Source organism: Bos grunniens, chromosome 8 (genome assembly GCF_055505025.1).
Source record: "Bos grunniens cultivar Pamir isolate PY7600 chromosome 8, Bosgru_T2T1.0, whole genome shotgun sequence".
Classification (NCBI taxonomy): Eukaryota; Metazoa; Chordata; class Mammalia; order Artiodactyla; family Bovidae; genus Bos; species Bos grunniens.
In genome coordinates, this window is record NC_141172.1 from 67,957,923 (window position 1) to 67,982,581 (window position 24,659).

A 24,659-nucleotide genomic window follows, 5' to 3' on the forward strand; every position below is an offset into this window, starting at 1 on the left:
GACACATGGGTTCTGTCTTCTTGACTGCCAACTGGACCAGAACTCTATAGTAAAGAAATGTCAGACCCTTTCAGAAATGACCTATATAAAATACAGTTATTCTTGGTGTAGAGACTTTTCTTATATATTTTTTCATTGGCTGTTTCTCAGGAGAATTTACCTGAACTCTGACGGTCTGGTTGTTTTTTCATTTTTAAGTTGCATGCATAATTTGCTCAAATCAAGTAAATTTGTCATAATAATTATAGTCTCAGTTGTGTATGACTTGAATCATTTCAGAATCTGGGTATTGGTGAAGCCTGCTGGAAAGCATTGTTCTGTTAGTGGCATAGTTTTTATTCCTAAGGACTCAGCAGGTTTCAGGCAGGCCATGTTGGGGAGTGGGGACATGTATGGGCTCTGGGCCCAGTTACTCAACTAACAGCTGTGTGCTCTTGGGCCACATTATAATGAAGATTAAATTACTGTGTCCTGGCCTAGTGTATAGACCATGGTTAACACACAGCTCTGAGCTGCCCGTTGTAGTGGCAGTGATGCTGCTGGATTGTCATATAACCTTGTCGTAACAGTAGACAGCTTATGATATGATCAGATTTTTAAGTCTAGGAAACCAGTGGATACGACAGGACATGGTATAGATCCACAGTGCCTTGTCTGCAGTTCTGAAACTTAAGATGTGAATGTTTAATTTTCTCATAAGTTTGACACAAAACTCATTTGATGGCAAAACTTGACTTGTGCTGATATGAGACCACTTAATCTCAGGTGGTGCCAGTGGTAAAGAATCTGCAGTTCAATCCCTGGGTCAGGAAGTCCCTGGAAGAGAGTATAGCAACCCACTCTAGTATTCTTGCTGGGAAAATCCCATAGACAGGAGCCTGGCAGCCTACAGTCCATGGGGTTGCACAAGAGTCAGACACAACTGAAGCAACTTAGCACACACACATAGTAGTGTTTTTAAAACTTTTATTTAGTGTGACTATTCATAATATTTATATATTTTGATGCAGGAATATTGTATATGACATGCCACAGCCCATGGAGGGTTCATGTCACAGCCCATGGAGGGTTCATGTCACATGCAGAAGCATACAGTACCTCCCTAAAATCTGAAGATTTCTGAATTCCAAAACCCATCTGATCACAGAACAAGTGGCCTCACAGCAGGGATAGGCCACTTGTAGTCTTATATAGTCAGGACCAAACGAGAGGCTGAGAGCTGGGAGCTTTCAGGGTTGAGAAGCATAGGACTGGGAAAATCACTGCAGACAAATGTTACAGGGCTAGGGATTGAAAGATACTTAAGGAGACTGATGCTTGGGTGAGACCCCTGCCTTCAGCCCGTTCTTACCTTTCTTGGTAAAAAGTTGTGTTGGGCCTCTACGACGGCACGTGGTGGCAGAATGGAGGAGGAGAGCTGCTGTGACAGGGAAGTCAGCAACACACTTTAAGAGGGCTCCTTCCTTCTGTTGGGAGTAGAGATGGACTGGAAGATCCCCTGGAGGATACGGGTCTGGTCCAGCAGCAGTTGGACCAGCTGTCTACCATCGGGCGCTGTGAATACGAGAAGACGTGTGCACTGCTCGTGCAGTTGTTTGACCAGTCTGCCCAGTCCTACCAGGAGCTGCTCCAGAGTGCCAGCGCCAGCCCCATGGACATCGCAGTGCAGGAAGGTAAGTGGACACCCGACTGCCGTCAGTACCCTTTCACTCACTGTCACCTCCCTTTCACCTCCCCGCTTCAGAAAACTTTCCATCCTCAGTTAGCTTCATATAAACAAGAATATTTGATAATAAATGCCATCGGGAACTAGGGAAGAGCAACTGAAGTCATATCTGTAATGGATGTGTTTAAGGAACTACTGCATTCTAAAACTAACGACCCTGTCTGATAGGGGAGCCTTGGTTATACTGAGTTTCGCCCTTGGTATCACCTTTACTAAAGCAGAGGAGTAGCTGTTCTCTGAAGGAACAGTCTGACTTCAGGGCCTTTTCGCTTTCTTAAGATTAAGGGAGTTCAGAGTAAGAAATGAACCTCACAGTGAGGAATTTCTTCTTGCAGTGATGACAGAAGGTGACACTAATGGGCCTTCTTCCTGTTGCAGGAAGGCTGACGTGGCTGGTTTACATCATCGGTGCAGTGATTGGTGGCCGGGTCTCTTTTGCCAGCACTGATGAGCAGGATGCTATGGACGGCGAGCTTGTCTGTCGGTAAGTGCTCGCACGGAGGCATCCCGTTTCACTGCTCTGACCCTCCCACCCCCTTTTGGGTCCTGAGACCATGGGAATTTGATATGCTTCTGTTAGTGCTTTTCTTCCCATTTACAAAGTATAATTTTATGAAGCTGATTGCCGGTGAAAATGAAAAACTGTTACAGGTCCAGATTCTAAAGTTTTTATAAAAACAGCAACAGCCATGCCTACAATCTTTACTAAAAAACCGTCTGCAGTAATTCAGCTAGAAAATAAATTGTGGATATAGAATTAAGAGTATAAGTAGGATACAGAGTGGAGGGTAGCTTTTAGTTCTGTTAAGTGCAATATCTGAGAGTTAATGAAAATGTGGACTGCTTTTGCCTTGCCTAATAGTCTAATAGGAAGTCTAATAGGAAACTTTGGGTCTTCAAATATCCCTAAAGGTGAATTACAGAATTTCTACAGCCTTTCAGATGTTTTGACATACCCTTTTCCATCTACAGGATTTCAAGTTATTTTGTGTCTGTGTGATTCTCATCTTACTAAAAACCTGTAAATGAGCATTTAGTGATTTCTGAAAGTCTACTTACCGTTGAAATAAAAAGACAGGATTTTTTAAAATCTTTTTAAACCTCTGCAGCAGAGATTCTCAGACCTTTTTCTTTAGGACTCTTTACCATCTTAAAAAGTATAGAGGTCCTCAAAGAACTTGTTCATGTGAGCTATATCTATCAATATTTAACTATATTTTTCAGCAGAAATGAATGAGAAGAGTAGCTTTGTTTTAATGTCTGGCACAGTAAAAGTCAGCTGGATTCTTCTCTCTTCTTCTGCATTCAGACTGTAGTGATATCACACGGCTTATAGCCTCTGGAAAAACCCCACTGCACCCTCCTGTGAGAATGCAAGTGAAAGGGCAAATAATGTTTTAGTATTTTTATGAAGGGCTTTCCAGGTGACTGACTGTAGAGAATCCACCTCCCAAGCAGGAGACTTGGGTGGAGAGGATCCCCTGCAGGAGGAAGTGGCAAGCCATTCCAGTATTCTTGCTTGGGAAATCCCATGGACAGGGGATCCTGGCGGGCTATAGTCCATGGGGTTGATAAAGAGTCAGACACAACTGAGCAACTAAATAACAACAATTTTTATGAATGTGGTTTGTGACCTTGCAAGGAACTGCTACCCTGAAGGGTTCTAAAGTTTCAGATGCTCTCCTTAGACATATTGGTCCCTAGACATTTCAGTCCATAATTTTTATTCTTATGCTGAAAATCCCCATTTGCCTCTTTCTACCCCCACCTTATTTATCAGATGCTCATCTGCCCTAATTGAACAAAGATTAATAAGATGAAATCCAATACCTTTCTGATTCTGTAGCCTTGTGTAATACTGTGTGTGTGTCATAATATAAATTGAGTTTAGACAATTTCTTGTATACTGGTTCTCAACTTGAGTGTTCCAGAACAGTGACTGAGTCCAGTGCACTCATGATGTCACAAAATGTTGAATAGTTTGTTACCTATTTTCACATTATCAAAATGTCAGATGACTCACTTGTAATAACATCATTCTTACTCACCCAGCATCCACTCACTTGCATTCCAATATGCTTTCTTTTGGGGGAATGGGTGCAGGTGAAAGGGATGAAGTCACAGGTAGCATATCAGCTCTTGGTCCCTGGAAGTGTTCCCTGCCTGTGGGCATCGTCCTTCACGTGTCTCCTTTCCTTTTATGGCTCCGTGAGAAAAAAGATTGAGAGCCACTGGCTTAGTCCTGTCACCCTCATTTTATAGCTGTGGAACTGGGGCTAAGAAAATAAAACTGCTGTACTTGAGTTCTCACGGAAGTTTCAGGGATGACCATTACCCTAGTACTAGTATTTTTCCCCACTGTTTTTAAGCAGTTACGAGTTCTGCCTCCATCTATAGAATCTCAGGGGACTGGAAGTTTTAAATATCTAGTCATTCATATTCCTTGGCTGTGGTTCCTGAGGCGCAGAAGGGGAGAATTTTGTTCCCTAGTGGAGCTTAGAGCCTGCAGAGAAGGCCTTTCCAATAGGATGATGGGTGAGGGGAGGGGGCGTGTGCCTGTTTCAGAGAGATTGGTTTTCTGTGGTGACCAGGATATCCTGCTGTTGAGAGAATCATTGCTTTTCCTCCTCCAGGGTGCTCCAGCTGATGAACCTAACAGACTCTCGCTTGGCTCAGGCGGGTAACGAGAAACTAGAATTGGCCATGCTGAGCTTTTTTGAACAATTTCGTAAGATCTACATTGGGGACCAGGTGCAGAAATCCTCTAAGGTAACAGACTCTGAGTTGGCTCCATTTAGTGCTCACTTCTGCTTGTGGAGTTTCTGAGTAAAAGAAATGGCTGTTAACAGTTTAGATATAGTCTCCATTATCAGAATAATCCAAATAGTTCCTCTTGGTCTGTAGAATTTCAGAAAGACTCCTCAAAGACTCATGAAAGAGTAGAAGTCAGCTAGATTCTCCTCTCTGCTTCGCATTCAGTCTTCATGTGCTTAATAAATGACCAGTCACAACATCCATTGGTCTCCCCTAAATTGGCATTCTTAGTCCCTATGTACATGAATTGGATGTTCAAAACAGCAGAAGGTTTTGACAGTCTTTTATCATTTTAGGATTGAAAATAACATGTACCCAGTATTCAGTAGTACTCAGAAACTAGCTCATTCCGTCAGTAAAGACTTCCCCAGGATTGTTGTTCATATTCTTCTTATGGTTTTAACCTCCTGCATGAAGACAGAAACAGTATTGGGATATGGTTTTTCTTATCTGTATTTTCTGTTTACTTTCTCTTCCCCAAACACACCACCAGCTGTACCGCCGACTCTCAGAGGTTCTGGGCCTGAATGACGAGACCATGGTCCTCAGTGTCTTCATAGGAAAAATGTAAGTGTTCTGGCTCGCCCTCAGCAAGAGCCCCTTGCAGTCCTGTTGCAACTGTAAAATGTGGTCTTGGCATTGTGCTGCCAGTGCCTTGGTATTCCAGCATTGATCGTTTGCGTCAGAAACTTGTGCATTTGAGTGTGTGACAAGCTGTGCTTAGAGATATGGCCCGGCCCCAGAGCATTCCAGGCTTGAACAGGCAAGGATTTCATTTTGTCCATATGGAATCTCATCGGCAGCCTCTGGAATCACGGGGAACCTGTTGGGGTGAACCTGTTGTGACATTAGCAAAATAGACCTTCCTCCCCAGCCTCTCACCAGGTCACCCTCCTACCCAGAGGCCCCGATCCGGCTTTCGTTTTCTGAATCTGATTGCTACTAGGTGTGCCCCCAGGAGGGGAGCCCCACTCTAATTGAAACGGGCTTACTCCTCTCAGGAACCATCACACCCTTTCAGAGTCTTGAATCGCAAAAATCAAGTGCTGTTATATGAATTATCTTCAAAGTTGGAGCTCCTGATTGGCCCTTTTTGGTTCTTTTATTTTTTTTTTTTAAGTTATGCCGCTTTGTTTACATTTCGCCCTTTTTTAAGAGCTCAATTTATCAATGCACACAGTAGTAGCCAAATAAATATATCACCCAGGGCTGTGTGCAGTGCGCCATTTTGCCTCCTTCCAACCATCCTGGACCTAAACACTCATATCTGTGAGCTGGTTAATCACTTAAGATGAAAAAAACAAAGGGGGTCTAAAGGACTCTGCCAGCCAAGAATCCAGAAGCAAGGGCTACTAGAATTCTGCAGCTGACAGTGGATGGTGCAGTTGCAGAATTGCATACGTCTGCATGTTATCACTGCCGCAGAAATCTCTTGCCCTTGCTGCAGAAATCAGCCCTGGAGTGCCCCAGAATTCCAAGGGCCTGGGTATGGGCCAGTGTAGCTTTGGAACCAAGTAGTGAAGATTATCTGAAGGATAATTTTTCTAGTCAACCAAATGTAAGTACGGAGATTTTATACCCATTTTTTGTGGTTGTGATGTCTGTGAATTGGTGATGCAGGTGTGTGGTGACTCGTGATGGATGATTTTCTTCTTCTCCCAACTCTCCAGAACACCAGGCATATCAAAAGTGTCTCCTGCTTTTTCTTTTCTTTTTGTCCTCCAGCATCACCAACCTGAAGTACTGGGGCCGTTGTGAACCAATCACCTCCAAGACACTACAGCTTCTCAATGACCTCTCCATTGGATATCCTTTTCTAAGCTGGCTTCTGGGTGAAACAGGGACCATGGTGTTACACAGTCTGAGAAATCAGGGCCTCTTCCATTTCTACCTTAATTTAGCTTTATGTAAACCTAAGTATGGGCTTGCCAGGTGGTACTAGTGGTAAAGAACCCGCCTACTGATGGAGGAGATGCAGGTTTGATCCCTGGGTTGGGAAGATCCCCTGGAGGAGGACATGGCAGCCCACTCCAGTATTCTTGCCTGGAGAATCCCATGAACAGAGAAGCCTGGCAGACTACAGTCCATAGGGTTGCAAAGAGTAACTGAAGCAATTTAGCGCACACAAATACTTAAGTATTTTCCATTCTCCTCAGAACCAAAGGCAATGCCCACGTACAATCCAGGACTAATTCCAGACCTTAAAAGTGAGCCAGCCGACAAACTAATCGTCTGTTGTTGTTAAGTCGTTTAGTTGTGTCATAGTCTTTTGTGACCTCATGGACTGTAGCCCACCAAGCTCCTCTGAAATAGTCTCCCAAAGATTTATTCCTGGCTATCTCTGAGATCTAGAAATCCCCAACAGGTCTTTCTGATAGGTACACACTCTTTGAAGCCAAGGTTTTAGCATAGGTGGCAGTAAAGTCCTTCTGGATTTTTCTATCAGCTTATAGGTAGAAGCAGCCTGATCATAAACTTTGCAATAAAAGTAGTGGCTACACACCCTCTTGACTTGGATTCAGTCTACTATAAAGGTTGAATTGCTCCAAAACAGCTTATCACACCAGGGGTCTACAAGAGAAGTAAACCCTATAAAAATTATTTGGATGGCTTTTGTCATACAGAGCTAGTCTCATTCTAAATGCATAGGAGAGAGGTTTATTCACACCTGCAGTGGGTGCTGTACACAGGCTTTAGCGCTTAATTCTCTTTCAGAAGCCCCGTTGAGAAAAGCTACTCTAGGATATCATGATTCTTGAGGGAAACTGCTGGGTTTTAGCTATTTTCTTACACATAGACTTCGAGATGGGTATTCTTTCATCTGTCAGTTAAAATGCTGTTTAGAAGAGAATTCCTTTTTCCCCAATTTGGCAGTGTCATATTCAAATGGTTAAGACAAATAGACTATCCAGGCATGGGATTCATAGTACAGGAAGAAACTGCTCTCACCTAGAAGGTGCCCATTCTGCAGCAGAGGTTCTTACTTTGCATCACACTTTCCTTGACCCTCTTCCTCCTTACATACAGTAGTGTAAGGAAGCTAGTGAAGCTGAGTGCGGTACAGTTCATGCTGAACAATCACACGGTGAGTGGTTGAGCCCCTTTCCTGGTCCTGCTCTCCAGCCACCTCCCCTCCCACATACTCTCAGCAGTGGACATGTTCACATTGAGCTCCTTGGTGCTCAGTCCCTCACACTGCCTTCATACTGCCAGATGATGCTTACTGTCATCAGAGCTACTCTTTGGGATCCAGATAATCTGAGTTATGGTGAAGTCACCGACTATTGGAGAAGGCAATGGCAACCCACTCCAGTACTCTTGCCTGGAAAATCCCATGAGCGGAGGAGTCTGGTAGGCTACAGTCCATGGGGTCGCTAAGAGTCAGACATGACTGAGTGACTTCACTTTCACTTTTCACTTTCATGCATTGGAGAAGGAAATGGCAACCCACTCCAGTGTTCTTGCCTTGGAGAATCCCAGGGACAGGGGAGCCTGGTGGGCTGCCGTCTATGGGGTCGCAGAGTCGGACACGACTGAAGCGACTTAGCAGCAACAGCACCAACTATTACTGTTACTAAAATAACTTAGTTGTAGGTAACAGTAACAGTTTAAAAAAAATTTTTTTTAATACTCCTCATTTACCATTAAGGAATGATGATATGGCCATTAACTTGAAAGGGCTCAGTAATTCTAAAATTACTGGCTTGCATTCCGCTTCTAACCCTGTGTTTTTATTTTTGTAACTTGTTTTCTTTTTTTCAATAGAGCGAGCACTTTTCATTCTTGGGTATTAACAATCAGTCCAACCTGACAGACATGCGGTGTCGAACTACCTTCTACACAGCACTTGGGCGTCTCCTCATGGTGGATTTAGGTACTGCAATAAACCCTAGTGGCTAGTGAAGTAATTTGGCATTGTTCTCAATTTTTACGCAAGGATAGAAAACTAAATGTTGGGAGAAGTCTTTGCTGTTGTTTCAAAAATATCTGAAATTACAGTTTGATTTCACCAACAACAGAGTGTGGTATCATGATCCCTGTAACTGGAAGAAAATTACAGTATGTGTCTGAAGTTTTCATCTGATAGGTTTTAAAATTCTATTCATGATTCTCATCTGTAAGATAAGGGAATTGAGAATTGAGATTCCTAAATGCATCTCATTGGCCAGATAATCCCTCCTGCCACATTGGGGTGCAGCCCACCTGAGACGGCCAGTATTCCTCAGCACCCGCTTCCCTGGCACAGACGTACCAGGAGAGCTTATGTATCTTTCTGGTTCTGGTTGTGATATTAGCAGTTTGGGCTCAGCTTACAACCTGAAGCTTAATAGTATCACAATTTTTAGCTGTTTAGGTTTATTCCTCCTACTAGACTTACAAGGTAAAACCTTCTGTGTTTATGAAGAATTACTTAAAAAGGGAGGGGGGTAATAAACTCCTCCACGTATGCCTAATTCAGGTTCAGGTCTCATCTAGTTCTCATACACCAGACTCGGTCATTTCTCATCAGAATCTTTGATATTGAACCTCATTGGGGCATTCCTGAGTTAGATGATTTCTGCTGTGATGATTTTTCTAGTTTAAAAAATTATCTCTGTACATAATTTTATTCTGAAATTACTACTAATACCTACTGGGATAATCAAGAGACTGCTCTGAATTATCCCTGGATCTGTACTTCCTTTATAGCAACTTACTTTTCACACATACCACAGCCTTGCACGTTTTGTATTGGGGTCACAGCCCGGGTTATTTTCCTTACAGGAGAGGATGAAGACCAGTATGAGCAGTTCATGCTGCCGCTCACAGCGGCGTTTGAGGCTGTGGCCCAGATGTTTAGCACTAACAGTTTCAACGAACAGGAGGCAAAGGTAAGTCCTTCACACACTGATCAGCTTCTGGTTGAGGGCTAGTCCCTGAGAGAGACTGGATTGGATAGCACTGCAGAAAATAGTGTTTTATCTGTAGATTTTCTACTGATACAGCTTTTTACTCAGTCTCTTGGATTCCTGGGATTTTTAAATAGAAGAACCAACATAAGTTTATAAATTCTTAAGTGTTTATGTTCTTAAACAGTTCTTAGGATTTTTTATCTTTAAGTTTTCACATGTGTTAGCATAATGTTAACATGTTTTCTCATTGCCTTTTTAATCTCTGAAGTATATTTGGTCATGTCTCCTTTTCATTTTTAATACTGCTTATTAGTGCTTTCTTTCGTTTTTCTAGATGTCTTGCGAGAGATTTGTTAGTTTATTAGTCTGCTCACAGCACACAAAAGAATTCTTCCTTTTTTCATTTTCTTTGTTTTATTTCTGTTTTATCTGTTTTCTATTTCATTCATTTCTGCTCTTAATCTTTATCTTTATACCTTTTACTTGAATCTTTTCTGTGGTTGCCACTTCACTTTTCAAGCTCTTCTTTCCTAATACGGTCATTTAAAACTATAAATGTCTCTTTAGGTGTATTATTTCATAAATGTTGTTTTGTTTTGTTTTTTTAATTAGTGTAAAAAAAAAAAAACATAAAACTTAACATCTCAGCCATTTTTAAGTGGTTTAGTAGCAGTAAGTTTTCACATTGTTTTGAAACGGGTCTCCAGAATCCACAAGCTATGATATATAGCATCTTTCATTATCATTCAGCTTTTTGCATTTTATTTCCATTAAGATTTCGTCTTTTGACGCATGAGTCATTTAGAAGGGTTTGTAAATTTCCATATAAATGGAATTTTAAAGTTACCTTCAGTTATTGATTTCTAGCTGTCAGAATAGCCATCTTTTTTTTTTTGCTTTCCTCCTCTTCTTGTTTCTTGCACACCTGCTCTCTTTACCTATAGATCTCTGTACCAAAACCAGAAACAATGGACTATTAATATTTGTAGGACTTTTCTGTAGTGTTCATGGCACTAATACTGAGTTTTAGAGCCACCAAATAGCCCAGTGATACTGCCCTCTAAAATGCCATACTTTACCTGACATTATAAAATTCTCCTTTTTCATCTCTAGAAAGCCTCTTGGTGTTCTCTCTTCAAATTAACAAGGAAGTCAGAGAGCAATGCCAGTTACCAGACTCTCTCGTCTTTACTCTGGTGTACTGGGGTCTGAGATGGGTACTACTATCAAGGATAACTGAGGGATAGCAGCCCCTTCCCCGTCACATTAGTTCTGTACAAAACAAGTAAAATTAATGAAACAACCACCTTGGCCATGAACTACAACCATCACTATATCTTTGTCATGTCTCATGTAACAAGCCCATGTCTTAGACTTAAAGTTGAGCTTATGGTATCAGTTTAGGAATAGAGCTGTAAGCAGACAATTAGCAAAAGTGCAGACATTTTTTACAAACGAATCAGGATACTCAGTGTGCCTACTCATGGCTGTTAGCTTTTGGAAAGTGGTTTCATTGCTCTTCAGGGCCCACTAGTCAATATTCTGTTCAGAAAGAGTGCTTTGGATTTGGAATCTTGGTGTCCTAACCCTGGCCTCTTGCTGCCTACGGCAGGACTGTAATTGGGTCACAGGCTCTTATTCTGTAAAGGCATAGTATTAGTACTTTATAGATCCAAGATCCATCAGTCTTCTTTCTAGATAACCCAACCAAAAGGCAAATAGTCTTGCAGACTTCTGTCTTGCTCCTGGCGGGGTCTGCATTTGCATTCCTGTGGTACTGACGCCTTTGTAACTAGATGTGGTACCAGACCTTTAGGGATATGACTCTTTTCCGTCTTCTTGTATGTGCTTTTCTTGCTTTTTTCTCCCCCACCTTTTCTTGAATAAGCTTTTTTGCTTTTCCATTTTTTACATACAATTTATCACATTAATGTCTTAAAATCTTATCATCCTCTGTTTTTGCTATGATGGGCCAGGAAACTATCCCTTTCTCTGGATATAAAAAGCATCCAAAACTAGTTTTTCAAGAGAAGAGATTGCATTTCTCTCTCTAGTATGGGAGAGATCGAGTCAGAATACTTGCGAAGGAATATTTGTTGAATGATAGGAGAAGGAAGATGAAATTCCCATCGGGTGGTGATAGGTTTGGTGTTTCTTCCGTCTTAACATATTTTTGCCTTCTACCACAGCGAACTCTAGTTGGCCTCGTAAGAGACCTGAGAGGGATAGCTTTCGCCTTCAATGCCAAGACCAGCTTCATGATGCTGTTCGAATGGATGTATCCTAACTCAAAGCTAGGCGTGCACCTCCACAAGCTTTACCTGGAGGGTGAATGGGTGGTGGAGTCACTGGAGAAGGTGGGAGGAATGAATTGTGAGGCTGAGAAGGTGGAGAGTTACCCAGAAGGCAGCCATATCTTTCGAGTTCTCATTCCTCAGTGATCTAATAATGTGAAGCTGCCTGGTCATTGAGATTGAGGAGTGAGTGAGGTGGGGCTCCTCAGTTTCTATTTGGGGTCCCAGTTATAAATCCCTTTGGAATTCTTGCATGTGAATTTTGCTACACTGAGAAAAGAGACTTTTCAATCTACTAATAAATAAGACAGCTGTTCTAGGAGTTAGAAAGGCTAACCTTACTAACTTCATAATCTGTAACAAAGCACTTAACATCTAAGTGCCTCCGTTTCCTCAAACAGTTATGTACAGTTATGCTTCCCTGTCACCCCACAGAAGTGGTAAGAGGACAGATAACAGGATGAAATGCATTGTGCTTCTCAGAAGAAAGGCATTATGTAAGTTAAAGTGTGTCTTTAGATGCCCGTTAAAAGGTAAAGGACACACAGTTGCTCTAGAACCTTCTGTTTAGAAAGACGCTAAGATTAGCAAGCAGGAGACAAGGAATCAGAGAACTGTAATTTGGCAGTTCGTGCCTGACCAGTGCTGAGAACTTCTGTACCTTTCTGGATTCAGAATTCTTCCTTAGCTTTTCATTTACAGCTACCCCTCCTACATGCCCATCCTGCAGCGGGCCATTGAGCTGTGGTACCATGACCCAGCTTGTACTACACCTGTGCTCAAGCTGATGGCTGAACTGGTCCACAACAGGTAAGCAGGGAGAGTCTCAAAAGGCCCCGCCGCCCTTCATCTGAGCGGGCCCTACGGTTGTTTGTTTTATCTAGTGTTTTCAGCAGATTATAGAGGGTACTAAGATTCACTGCTGTCAAACTTTGAAAACCTCTGATAGACTGTGTTCTGTTTTTGTTTGTTTGAAAGAAGGATGTCCCCACCCACACAAACCCATAGCGGCTTGCAGGAAGTAAGTCACTTTTTAAAAAGCGTCTCAAGATACCCACTCTTAAGTGTGACCAAGAGTCTCATTTATAAATTTCTTTTTCATTTATTTATTTTTAATTGAAGGATAATTATAACGGATCAGCCATAAGTATACATATGTCCCATTATGTATTCATTGTTAGGCAGATGACAGCTGAATCAGTGAAGGTTTATCTTAAATTAAGAAAGATTTCCAAAATACTACATTTTAGATTTGCCCAGCAATTTAGGGGCGTAAAGAAAAGACAACTTCAGCACCTTGACTTCACTAGAGCTTCAGCTCTGCATCTGCCTTGCATCTGTACCAGCACACCTGAGAGAATTAGTCATTTTTACAACTACCTTAGTGAAGAAGTGGGTGATAGTCACAGAAGCTGTAGCCACCTGTGAGGCTTATAGTTAAGACTTATTTATAAAATAAACATTGAAGAACATCTGCTCTTTGCCAGTTAGGCACTTTGATACTGATTGTGCCAGACAAACCTCGCCCACTTAGATGTTACATTCTGGAGGGACAATAGGCAGTAAAACAAGTGTGGAAGATCATTTGACAGAAGTAAGATAATAAAACAAGGGAGCTGAAGAAGAGAAGGATTCTCATAGACAGTGATATAGATGGACCAGAAGCATTCTGGTATTCCCTGCAAGGAGAGGGAAAAAGCAGTCAAAACAGAAAAGAACTGCAGTGGTCCTGAGACAGAATGAGCTTGCTGGCTGAAGCCTAGGGAAGGAGGGGAGACCATGGTGGGCGACCAGTCAGACACATCGAGCAGCAGCTCAGAACAGCAGTAGTGAAGCATGGTGTGTACTCTCAGTATGTGGGAAGCTACTGGAGTATGTTAAGCAGGGATTAAAATGATCTCCTTGACATTATTTAAAGGTGTCCTTCTAGCTTCACGTGGAGAATGAGACCCTAGGGGCAAGAGCGGAAGCAGAAGGACCTCACAGCAGGCGGGTGGGTTCAGGACATATTGGAGAGCTAGATCTTGATGGATCTTGATGTTCTCTGTGGCGGGGGTGGGGGGGGAGGAAGAATCAAGAGGACTTGTGTTGGTCTGAGGCCTTACCAGCCATGAGGTCAGCGACCTCATTAAGCAGTAGAGGAGCAAGCCAAGGAGGAGAACTCTGGCCTAGGGGGCAGTCAGGAATGCAGAACTCAGGTTGATGACGTTGTTTGCCCTCCCGGCTTGACTCCCCAGGTAGCGCTTTCAGTCCCTTCACAGCTTTTTTTCAGAAGTAGGGACGATGCTTGTACCCTGCCCGCAGTTGCCAGTGAATCTAGAGAGGTAATATGTAATAGATTAAAGTCTGCAGGGCTGTGAATGAGTACAACCAAGCAATGACTGTGCTAGAACCCATACTTTAAATCAAATTGAGAATTTTTAAAATAATTTATTTCCAGCTTCATTTCCCTTGTTTCTTTTAAATGTTTTCGGTTTGAGCAGCAGAACTTGAATGTATCATGTTTTTCTTCAAGATACAACAAGCTACATCACTGGTTATCTTGTATTAACTTGGTTATTTCACATTAGGATAGGTAGTCTGTGTCTTCACGCTAAAAGTATCACCTAAGGTACTCAGGCAAGAGTAAGTCTTCCAGCAACATCTCTGACTTTTATCTCCTCTGTGTTTGCTCAGATCCCAGCGACTCCAGTTTGATGTCTCATCCCCCAATGGCATCTTACTCTTCAGAGAAACCAGCAAGATGATAACAATGTATGGTAAGCAGTTAAGAGGAGCAGAACCCTGGAAGTGAATTCTAGCCCAGTCACCACACTCCGCAGTGTGGGTCTCAGGCCAGCCCTGGCAGTATCCAGGACAGCACTGCCAAGGCATGCTGTGTTGTTCATGCACTCGTGTTACAGCGCCACCCGGTGCCAAGGGCTTTTGGACTAATAGGTTGGGTTGGTGTGTAAACTGTCAGCTACCACGTGATTGAATAAATGTATCTTGTCTACTCAGGCAATCGCATCCTGACACTAGGAGAGGTCCCGAAGGATCAGGTCTACGCACTGAAGCTCAAGGGCATCTCCATCTGTTTCTCCATGCTGAAGGCTGCTCTCAGCGGGAGCTACGTCAATTTTGGAGTCTTCCGTCTCTATGGGGATGATGCCCTGGACAATGCTCTACAGACCTTCATCAAGCTGCTCCTCTCTATCCCCCACAGCGACCTCCTGGTAAGCCCTGAGCTTCATCATTGACCGAATCTGAGCCCCTCATCATGTCAGTCTTTTTTTTTTTTTTTGGCTGAGGCCATGATTGAATGTTTCTCTGAAGAACTGGAAGCTAGCTCCACTGGGCCCTTCTGTCTTCCCATCTGAAGGGCACTAAGCTGTTTATTTCTGATTGTGCTCACACATGCTGAGGTACACATGACCTCCTCTGACTCTAACCCTGCTTCTCCCACAGGATTACCCCAAGCTCAGCCAGTCTTACTATTCACTACTGGAAGTCCTCACCCAGGACCACATGAACTTTATTGCAAGCCTGGAACCTCATGTCATCATGTATATTCTCTCTTCCATTTCTGAAGGACTTACTGCACTTGGTAAGCACCTGGGTGGGTGGGTGGGCTGGTCAATTGGCTTTTACCACCTCACTAAGCAAAAGGGAGAATCTTGCCTCAATAGGATTACTGCTTTGGGGAGTTGTCCCTCACACCAGAGTATATAACTCTTGAGAACATTCTCCTCCAGCACATACTTACTGATGCCCTCCTACAGACTAGGCACTAAGGACCTAGTAATTAGTCCCTGTCCCTTGGGAGCTTTTCATCTGGTAGATGAAATAGACTTGTAGACAGATGACTGCCTGTTCCCGCCCTTACCTGTGTAAGCACAGCAGTGGGGTGAGTACAGAGTGTGTAGGAGCACCCCGGAAGAATACCTGAATTCCTGGCCTTGAGGAGGGTGTCCTGCAAGGCGCTGAACGGGCATCATCAGATGAATTGGGGAAGAAGCCTCCTGGCAGCAGGAACAGCAAGTACTAGCCCCCAAAGGCAAGGAAGAACCAGGAACTCCAGATGGCAAGAGAGGAGTGAGGCGAAGCTGGAGGGAGAGAGGAGGCAGGGCAGATCTGGAGGTCATGGAGGCTGCCCTTCAGCTGGATCAGGGTGCTTGGATCCTAGCCTTAGGGCAGTGGAAGCAGTGGGGCATTTTACTCAGCGTACTCCGTAAGTCTTTTCATCCTACTCCACCTGGCTCTGGTCAACCATTTTGTTACCACACTGCCCGCCAGCCACCTGTCTTAGTTGGTGTGTATGTGTACAGAAAATAAAATACATTTTTAGACTAAGCTGAGCAAAACATAAGTCAACTGAAAAATGATCATAATTTATTGCAAATGCACAGAGAATGACTCTTGAATTGTCTGCCATGGTGAGTTAGCCACACTTCTGTGCCACTTCCTTGATATGCACTTACCCCTAGCAGGGTGCATAACCATATCTAGAACCATCCAGCCAGGTATCAGATCCTGCTTTAGAAGGCTGTTTTTTAGCTTCTTGAAAAACCTTGGCTTGCACAGAAGCAGCATGGTTTACTCGTTTAGGCCTGTGGTCTGAGCCTCACCAAGTCAGTGCTGTCTGCAGGCTGCACTGCAATGTCCCCTTTATAAATGCACAGACACCTGCAGCTTTACACCACACACTTCCCCAGAAATGCCAGAGAGAAAAGAATGTTTCAGCACCCCACTCTTAACAAACCGTAGTGTCGATAGGCTGTACTAAGCTGGGTTCAGTGACATCACCCAGGTAACTCGGAGCACAGGCTCACGTCGCGTGCTTGGATTCTAATCATTGCTCTTCCAATTACTTGCAGTTACTAGACCTTAAGGCAAGTCACAGAACCTCTACACACTTCTGTTTACTCATTGGTAAAATGGAACACCTACCTCCTGGCGTTCTCTAAAGGATAAAATAGAGATAAAGTCCTTAGCACAGTATCTGACACAATAAAAGCACTTGCTCTACTATAAGCTATTTGTTACTTTTTATGAAGCAGAAGACATAAATCCACATCATATGAAGTCAATAATTTCAGTAGTATTTCTATTATTAGCTATTATGAAGAGCTCATTTTCAGATTTGGCATTAAACCCGGCTGTAAGATGAGGGTGAGAGGTTAACAGACAGCATCCCCATTGGTAGTCTTGGCTACACCAGCCACGTCCCCAGTCCAGCTAGGTGCCTCTGAGGCGTCTAAGCTTGGCACCTCACATTCAGCTGCATTGCCAGTGCCAGCTCAGTACCCCTGCTCTGTTCCATCCCTGCCCTGCTCTCTTCCAGACACCATGGTATGCACAGGTTGCTGCTCCTGCCTGGACCACATCGTGACATACCTCTTCAAGCAGCTTTCACGCAGCACCAAGAAGAGGACGACGCCCCTGACCCAGGAGAGCGACCGCTTCCTGCATATCATGCAGCAGCATCCAGAGATGATCCAGCAGGTGAGGAGTGTGAGGGGCAGGAGGTGGCATGGGAGAGAGAACCTCTCTGAGAGGGGGAGGCCCAGCAAGATAATGAACTTGACCAACATCTCACCTGGTTAATGCTGCCAAGGAGAATTTTATGCCTTAAAATGACAGCAGATTTTTGAGTTTGCTGAGAAATCACTGAATGTGGATATAGAAAATCCGAAAAAATCAGGTTTTGAATTTTTCTTCTGAGTGTCACACCAGCCCCCATGCCTTGGGCCTGTCCCATGAGCACCGTCCTCCTTCCATGGCAGTGGCTTTGCTCATGAGTACCCAGCTGTAAAACTTGTGCTGCCACTTGCAGAATAGAAGAGTGTAGGACAGGGAATTCCCGGCAGTCCAGTGGTTAGGACTCCAAGCATTCACTGCTGAGGACGTGGGTTTGAGAGTCCCTTGGACTGCAAGGAGATCCAACCAGTCCATTCTGAAGGAGATCAGCCCTGGGATTTCTTTGGAAGGAATGATGCTAAAGCTGAAACTCCAGTACTTTGGCCACCTCATGCGAAGAGTTGACTCATTGGAAAAGACTCTGATGCTGGGAGGGATTGGGGGCAGGAGGAGAAGGAAACGACAGAGGATGAGATGGCTGGATGGCATCACTGACTCGATGGACGTGAGTCTGAGTGAACTCCGGGAGTTGGTGATGGACAGGGAGGCCTGGCGTGCTGCAGTTCACGGGGTTGCAAAGAATCAGACACGACTGAGCGACTGAACTGATCTGATCTGATCTGATCTGGGAGACTAAGATCCCTGCAAGCCACACTGTGCAGCCAAAAAACTTACATGTTGTTCTACCTTTCAAATAAAGCTCTCGGTTTAACAAAAAGAAAAAAGAGCACATGACAAAAGGAGATAACTGACCACACATGGAGATCAAACCGTATGCCTACCATTATTTAATTTGTATGCAACATATTTTCAAAAATAAGATTTGCAGAAATACACCAGATAAAAATAGATAAGGAAAAAGAATCAATGGAATAATTTAAGATTTTAGCCAATAATATTTTAACCAACCTCATCTTTATCTACGTTTTTCTCTAAGAAATCGTGAACATCCCCAAAATGTTATAAATCTGTCTCTTCTGATACAAGATCCTGAGAGCTTTAGTGCAGGGTGATTTTGCTTATTATAATCATTTACTTGACCGATCCCATTACCCACAAAAACCAGAGTTAACTGGAAAGGTCCATTTTTAAATGAATGATCAAACCAATTCCCTGGAAAGGGAATATCTTGTAACTCACCTTATAATAGATTTAAATGAAGTTTCATGAACTCAGAAAAGGCTTTAAGCCTAATAAACTCTGTCTGGGATCTGTAGTTCTGTTTTGGGTAGCTACACACCAGGTCACTGCCTCCGCTTCTCTGTTTCCAGATGCTGTCAACGGTGCTGAATATCATCATCTTTGAAGACTGTAGGAACCAGTGGTCTATGTCCCGACCCCTACTCGGCTTGATACTACTTAATGAAAAGGTAGGAGAACCAGCTCCTTGGTATCCAGGGCACTGTGGGAAAGACAAAAACACCCCCACAGTGGTGAGAGAGAGAAAGTGGCCCATTTTCTGAGCATATCCTGTTCATGCGCTGAACAGAACATAATCACTTAAACATTAGAAGTGAGCACCTGTAGCAGTTCAGACAGAAGGGGAAGGATGAGGAAGTGTGACAAGGAGAGAAGCCTCTGGAGATCAGAGCACCTGAGGCCTACATTCTAGTTCCAGTTCTGCCATAAACAGACATAAATCTAAAAATTCTTACAAAAGAAGAATCTGCATCAGGTGACCCTCGTAGCATTTATCACTTTAAGATTCTAGATTTTTAAGTAAGATAATGATAGCCTACAGGTGCTTGCATGAACTTAAAAAAAGTATCCAATTTTGTTTCTTCTAGAACACTCCTGTTCTTCAGGTGATGAGGGGCTAGTCAGCCTTTCTGCCTCTTCTCTCCTTACCTTCTCTCTCTCTCTGCCCTGCAGTATTTTTCTGACCTAAGGAACAGTATCGTGAACAGCCAGCCACCAGAGAAGCAGCAGGCTATGCATCTGTGCTTTGAAAACTTGATGGAAGGCATCGAGCGAAACCTTCTAACGAAAAACAGAGACAGGTGAGTGTCGAAGGCTCTGCCAAGAAATCCTGGGCAACTGTTAGTTTTCAGATCATTGAAACATAGGAGACTCCTTCAAAGTCTTCTAGAGGCCGTCTAAAAAGAAATGCTGCCCAATAGAAAAGCAAGCCACAAAATAATTTTAAATTTTCTAGTTGCTGTAAAAAGAAACAATATTCATTTTAATATCTTTTATTTATTTAACCCATGTGTCTAAAATAATGTTAATGTGTAATCAGTATTTTTAAACTGAGAATTTTAACATTCTTTTTATTGTGCTAAGTCTTCAAGATCTTGCGTATTTTACAATTAACAGGACATCTCAATTCAGATGCTAAATTTTCATCGGAAATACTTAATTTGTATTTAGATTTCCTAAGATTTACAGTTGACAAAGTAGACTCCCGTACGTAAGTTGTTCTAGACATACTTAGTTATCCAATAACTGAACTTATTCAGGTTTTCCTAAATTGATTTTTTAAATTTTCTTTCATTTTAATTAATTTAAAATAGAGCTTTTAACTTCAAATTAATTAAGGTACAGTTGGGGAACTGAATTTTAAATGTCTTTTCATTGCATTCAGTTCCTCAGTTGCTCTGAGCACTTCAAGTGCTGTACAGCCACCTGTGACTAATGGCTACCATACTGGACAGCACAGGTCTCTTGGCATTAAGACATGAGACAGCCTCATTCTCGTCAAGCCCTCACCTCGTGAGGGTTACTTCCTATCTGACAGAGATGAGATTGAGATTCCTTTTGTGCTGCCATGAGCCTGAAATGATCCTCAGAGCCCTGGATTTAACCAGATCTTGAGCTTGCCTTGAAATTGTCAGGGAGAAAGGGGTGCAAAACTAGCCCAGCTTCTCCTTAGTTTTAGGACTGAAGTTAACTGACCTGAGAACCTATTGTTTCAAACATTCTGCCTCTCAGTAGCCACTTGCTTGCTAGAAACATTTTCGGCAAAGACCTTTTCCTTCCACTCTGCTCCCCCAACTTACATGCTCCTCTCTGTAGGTTCACCCAGAACCTGTCGGCATTCCGTCGAGAAGTCAACGACTCGATGAAGAATTCCACGTATGGAGTGAATAGCAATGATATGATGAGCTGACACCTCCTTGGACTCTACCTGTACAGAGCAGTGCCCCTTTGGTCTGACCCAGGGGGCGAACAATTACAATGGAGAGGGCTTGGCTGATCCTGGCCCCCTCCTCCAGGGGTATGGGGAAAATGGCAGAGGTCAACTAGCTTCTTCCCCAGGGAATAGGGGTGTGCGTGCACTCACTTGGGGGGCAGGGCGCTGCTGGTTCCTGGGGGATTGGGTGGGAAGGGTGGTGGGAGGAGATACGGAGATAGAGGCACAATTGTGTGAGTCTCCAGCCCCTCTCCTCCTGGGGCCACCCACGGGGAAAGAACCCCCAGTGTCCTGCCACAACCTGCCTTGTATAAACATGTACATTTTTTCATAACATTTTGAACAAGGTTTATATTGACTCAAGTTTAAAAACAAAGTGTGACTGAAAAATTTTTACAGAGTCTAGTGCACCAATGCTGATGTGAGGGGTTGTGTATGCGAGTGAGGAAAAAATGTGTATTCTGGTGGCCTGAAGCTTTACTGGACAAGGATGTGTGAACGTGCAGAGATATATTTAGTGACACAGTGTAGAGAGGCAAAAAGAAAAAAAAAGTAAAAATTCCAAATGTATATTTTTTCTTATTGCCCTTCCCTTGGCCCCCAAATTATCACTTCCTGTTACTATATTACCCTTGTTATTAGGAACTCTAAGCCATGCGGAGCACCACCCCTCCTCCCCCGTCAGCCTAGATGCCGCCCTCGGTTCCATGGCCTCTTGCAGTGACCGTCAACTCCAGCTAAAAGTGTTTGGTGTTCTTAGCTTCATCCTCTTTCCCACTTTGCCGATCCCCCATCCTCAGACATATGCCTCTTGCTTTTAAAAGTCAGATGTAACTCTATAATTTAGGGTTCTTGGTCTCTGTTCAAAGTGGAGACCAGAGAAAAGGAGTTGAGCCAGTGGCTCTCCTGTCGAGCAATTTGGATGAGTCCACCAGAGGCCCAGTCACGTGTGGCCAATAACTTTTAGTCTTCCCCAGCCCTCGAGGCAGTGTGTGTGGATGTGTGCGTGTGGATATTTATATATGTACCCTGCACTCGTGAATGTATGAACTGGAGGATGTTACTACAGTGGAGGGGTTCTTAATAACAAGGTCTGCCTAGCATGAAGTATTTAACATTCTCCCACCCCTTTAAAAATATACATTTTTATAAAATGAAAACCATAATAAATGTTTTGAATATTAAAAAAAATTAACCTACAGAGGAAAATTAACGGAGAAAGCTATTTGCCTTGTACTTTTTCCACAACTGTTGCTGCTAGTTGTACGCATCTCTAGTTCAGCTCTCGCCCATGGGACACTCATCAATTAGGTTTTATTTTTATTTTTCTCCTCTACCCCCAGAAACAAGCCTGTTAATTTTTTTTTTTTCCTTCTCCTCTGGCGACTGTGTGGTGAATCCTTTCTTGCGTGATCAGGTTGCGGATAGACTTGTAAGGGTGTTTGCTGCATACAGTGTAAGCATTGTGACCGCCAATAAACTTCAATGGTTTCTACTGACCTGGTTTCAGCAATCAAGTCTAGTGTGTTGGCAGGGACATGTCTCATTCTGAACACATGAAACATGCATTCCTGAAAGCCAGTGGGTGACAAGGGACCCCTCAACTCTGAAATTAGCTTGTTTCTCATTGGATGAAGTCTGAGTCTCTGTCTTTTTAAAAGCAGGACTCTTAGTCTATATATTCTCCATATAAAAAACATGCTGGGCCCACAGCTATAACAGGTGAAACCTCTCTCTTTATGAGCTTCCAGGTGACAACAGGGTACCCAGGAGAGAAGTAGTAATTGCAAAGACCCCAGTTATTGTTCTGACATATATGCTCGTGGGCTGGGTGTCACTCATAGACCCTGACAAGTTCAAGGATAAATATTATCCCCCAAAATATTTGGCAGATTTCATGAGCCAGAATTGTCAAATGAAGAACAGAACTGTCGTAAAAGGGACTATTTCTCATCCCCTTTGCTATGTAGGACCCAGATGTAAAAGCATTTAGTTTCCAGGAACATTGGAAAGTATTAAAGTACTACAATATCTTCCTGTAGCTTAATGCAGAGTGACATTCAGTAATCACAGGCTCTAGAGAGCCACTCTAGTCCACTAGATATACCTTTGTCTGCTGTTTTGGTCTCTGGTCCAAAGTTATTTCACAGGCCAAAATATATATATATTCTAATACCTAGAAGGCAAGTAGAATTGATTCATCTTAGTCAAGTCTGTCTCTAAGCCTAATAGAAAATGGTCAGCCTTCATTAATATGCAGAACACTCCAGTCACATGCTCCCTTGACCTGGACTTCTAATTCTGCAGTAAATAAGGCAAAAAAATAACTTTCTCACAGATATTTGAAGAAGAAACCCTCTCTCCCAACTATCCTGAAATTCTGACTGATCAGCAAAACCCCATACCCCTCCCTTTCCTTCCACAAAAACAATTTCAGAGGCAAGAACCTCACTAGAGATGGTGTCTCCCCAGTGCAGTCCTAAGCCCAGTCCAATCATTACCAAGTGCCACAGTTAAAATTTCCCCAACCACATCAGACTTTTTAAACAGTGAAGCTGCTCCTTTCTTGATAGTTGTAAGAAGGATACCCCCCAAAGAGCCTTTTTTCCTGATCAGTTATCAGCAATTTCACATGTCAACCTAATAAATGCAAAAGCCAGTTAGTTATCTTTAAACTTTGATTTCTTCAAGAAATCTTGTGGAGCTTTTATTCAGTTGAAGAATGAATTTCTTTCCAGGCTATCCTAGGCATCAAGTCAAATGTCTCTGGACAGTGTTTCCTGACACAAAGTTACCTTACATTGACAAAAACACCTAGAATCTTTACTGCAGATCATCAAACTGTATGTCTGTATTTGTTGTTGGCTCTGCCAACAAATAGGGTTATCCATTTTCACTAAAGTATAATTCAGACAAAGGAAGAAAGGTCAAATTTAAGTTTTTAGATTTTAAGAAGTACTTTCGGCCAAGTACCAATTTTCTAATAACAAGTGACAGCCTACTAAGAAGTAATAGTTTTATGTTCTGCAGACTCAAACTTACTAAGAACTTGCTTTTTTCCCTATCAAGTGGTAAAATGTTCTAGTAACTTAACAAAGTTTTAATCAAGAGTGGAAAAAGGACCACTTTTCAAAATACCCATGGTTGTGGGGTAAGATGAATTAACTCCAGAGAGCCAAAACGCTTCTCTGTATCTCAACTACCACCAGCCAACCCGTCCTCCACCCAAGATTTTTAGCTAGATCTACAGCAAACCTACATTGCCACATGAAGTGTTACCCAAGTGCTAAAGCAGAAAGGGAAAGCAAAGATGATTACAGGGAGACTGCAAAAACCATAACTGATAACAAGGGCTGGAAAAAATGTAAATGAGTGTTACTTTAAAAGTCTTAGTTCTTTAAACCTTTCATGTTTAAAATATACTCACCAGCCATAATTAATACAACAACCAATCAGGTGCTAGATAATGTCTAAGAAGCATCTTGCATCAGTAGCGTGTCTCCTGGGTCATCTATATTTATCTTGGGTTTCTTAGATAACTCTGGAATTCACTAGTCAGCCAGTTTGGTTTATTTCAGGATCAATGGGTCACTAAACAAATGAGCCGCCAGATAGTGGGACATCAGATGATCAAAAGGGAGGATGAAATCAAGCCTCGGATATTATCCTCTTCCTCAGAAAACCTTAGGGTTCTCAGGACTGTCTCACCACTGCTGCTGTCTGTTCCTTCATCAGAATCTACTCTAAGCCATATACCTTTTTGAGGGTCAGCAACAGAAAAGGAAACTAAAAAGGAAAACACATCATTTGCAAGGCAAATTGGTACAAACTCACCCCAAAACAATGTAGTGAACGATACTTAACACAAGTACAGCTATACTTGAGATTCTTAACAATCAAGACAGACCACTCAATAAACAGGCATAACAGCACCACATGTATGGGCCAGAGCATCCTGTTATTGGGTTACAAATGAATGAAGAGTGTCAAGTGGGAAATCTAACCCCTCCTCAGTTCAGTTCAGTCACTCAGTCGTGTCCGACTGTTTGCGACCCCATGAATTGCAGCACGCCAGGCCTCCCTGTCCATCACCAACTCCCGGAGTTCACTCAGACTCACGTCCATCCAGTCATTGATGCCATCCAGCCATCTCATCCTCTGTCATCCCCTTTTCCTCCTGC

The 24,659-nt window shown here is 42.9% G+C and overlaps 1 protein-coding gene and 1 long non-coding RNA gene across 3 annotated transcripts in view; one reads left to right on the top strand and one right to left on the bottom strand.

Annotated features, from left to right (window-relative positions):
- Positions 1–21,977, top strand: part of XPO7 (exportin 7) — a 91,325-nt gene extending 69,348 nt beyond the window's left edge. For both annotated transcript variants that reach the window (XM_086416124.1, XM_086416123.1), the window contains exons 12-28: positions 1,480–1,673; positions 2,105–2,210; positions 4,360–4,495; positions 5,034–5,107; positions 6,266–6,346; positions 7,562–7,625; positions 8,306–8,414; positions 9,305–9,411; positions 11,622–11,710; positions 12,429–12,536; positions 14,403–14,485; positions 14,727–14,941; positions 15,174–15,312; positions 17,050–17,210; positions 18,617–18,715; positions 19,218–19,345; positions 20,361–21,977. In XM_086416124.1, coding sequence (XP_086272250.1) covers positions 1,480–1,673; positions 2,105–2,210; positions 4,360–4,495; positions 5,034–5,107; positions 6,266–6,346; positions 7,562–7,625; positions 8,306–8,414; positions 9,305–9,411; positions 11,622–11,710; positions 12,429–12,536; positions 14,403–14,485; positions 14,727–14,941; positions 15,174–15,312; positions 17,050–17,210; positions 18,617–18,715; positions 19,218–19,345; positions 20,361–20,454 — 1,987 coding nt within the window. In that variant the 3' untranslated portion in view covers positions 20,455–21,977. The remainder of the gene's footprint in view (positions 1–1,479; positions 1,674–2,104; positions 2,211–4,359; positions 4,496–5,033; positions 5,108–6,265; positions 6,347–7,561; positions 7,626–8,305; positions 8,415–9,304; positions 9,412–11,621; positions 11,711–12,428; positions 12,537–14,402; positions 14,486–14,726; positions 14,942–15,173; positions 15,313–17,049; positions 17,211–18,616; positions 18,716–19,217; positions 19,346–20,360) is intronic.
- On the bottom strand, positions 13,832–18,749 carry LOC147367304 (uncharacterized). The gene is made up of 3 exons (XR_015169997.1): positions 18,486–18,749; positions 15,651–15,811; positions 13,832–14,042 (listed from the first exon to the last, which is right to left on the bottom strand). It is a non-coding gene; the product is annotated as an uncharacterized LOC147367304 (long non-coding RNA).
- Positions 21,978–24,659: the final 2,682 nt, after the last annotated feature.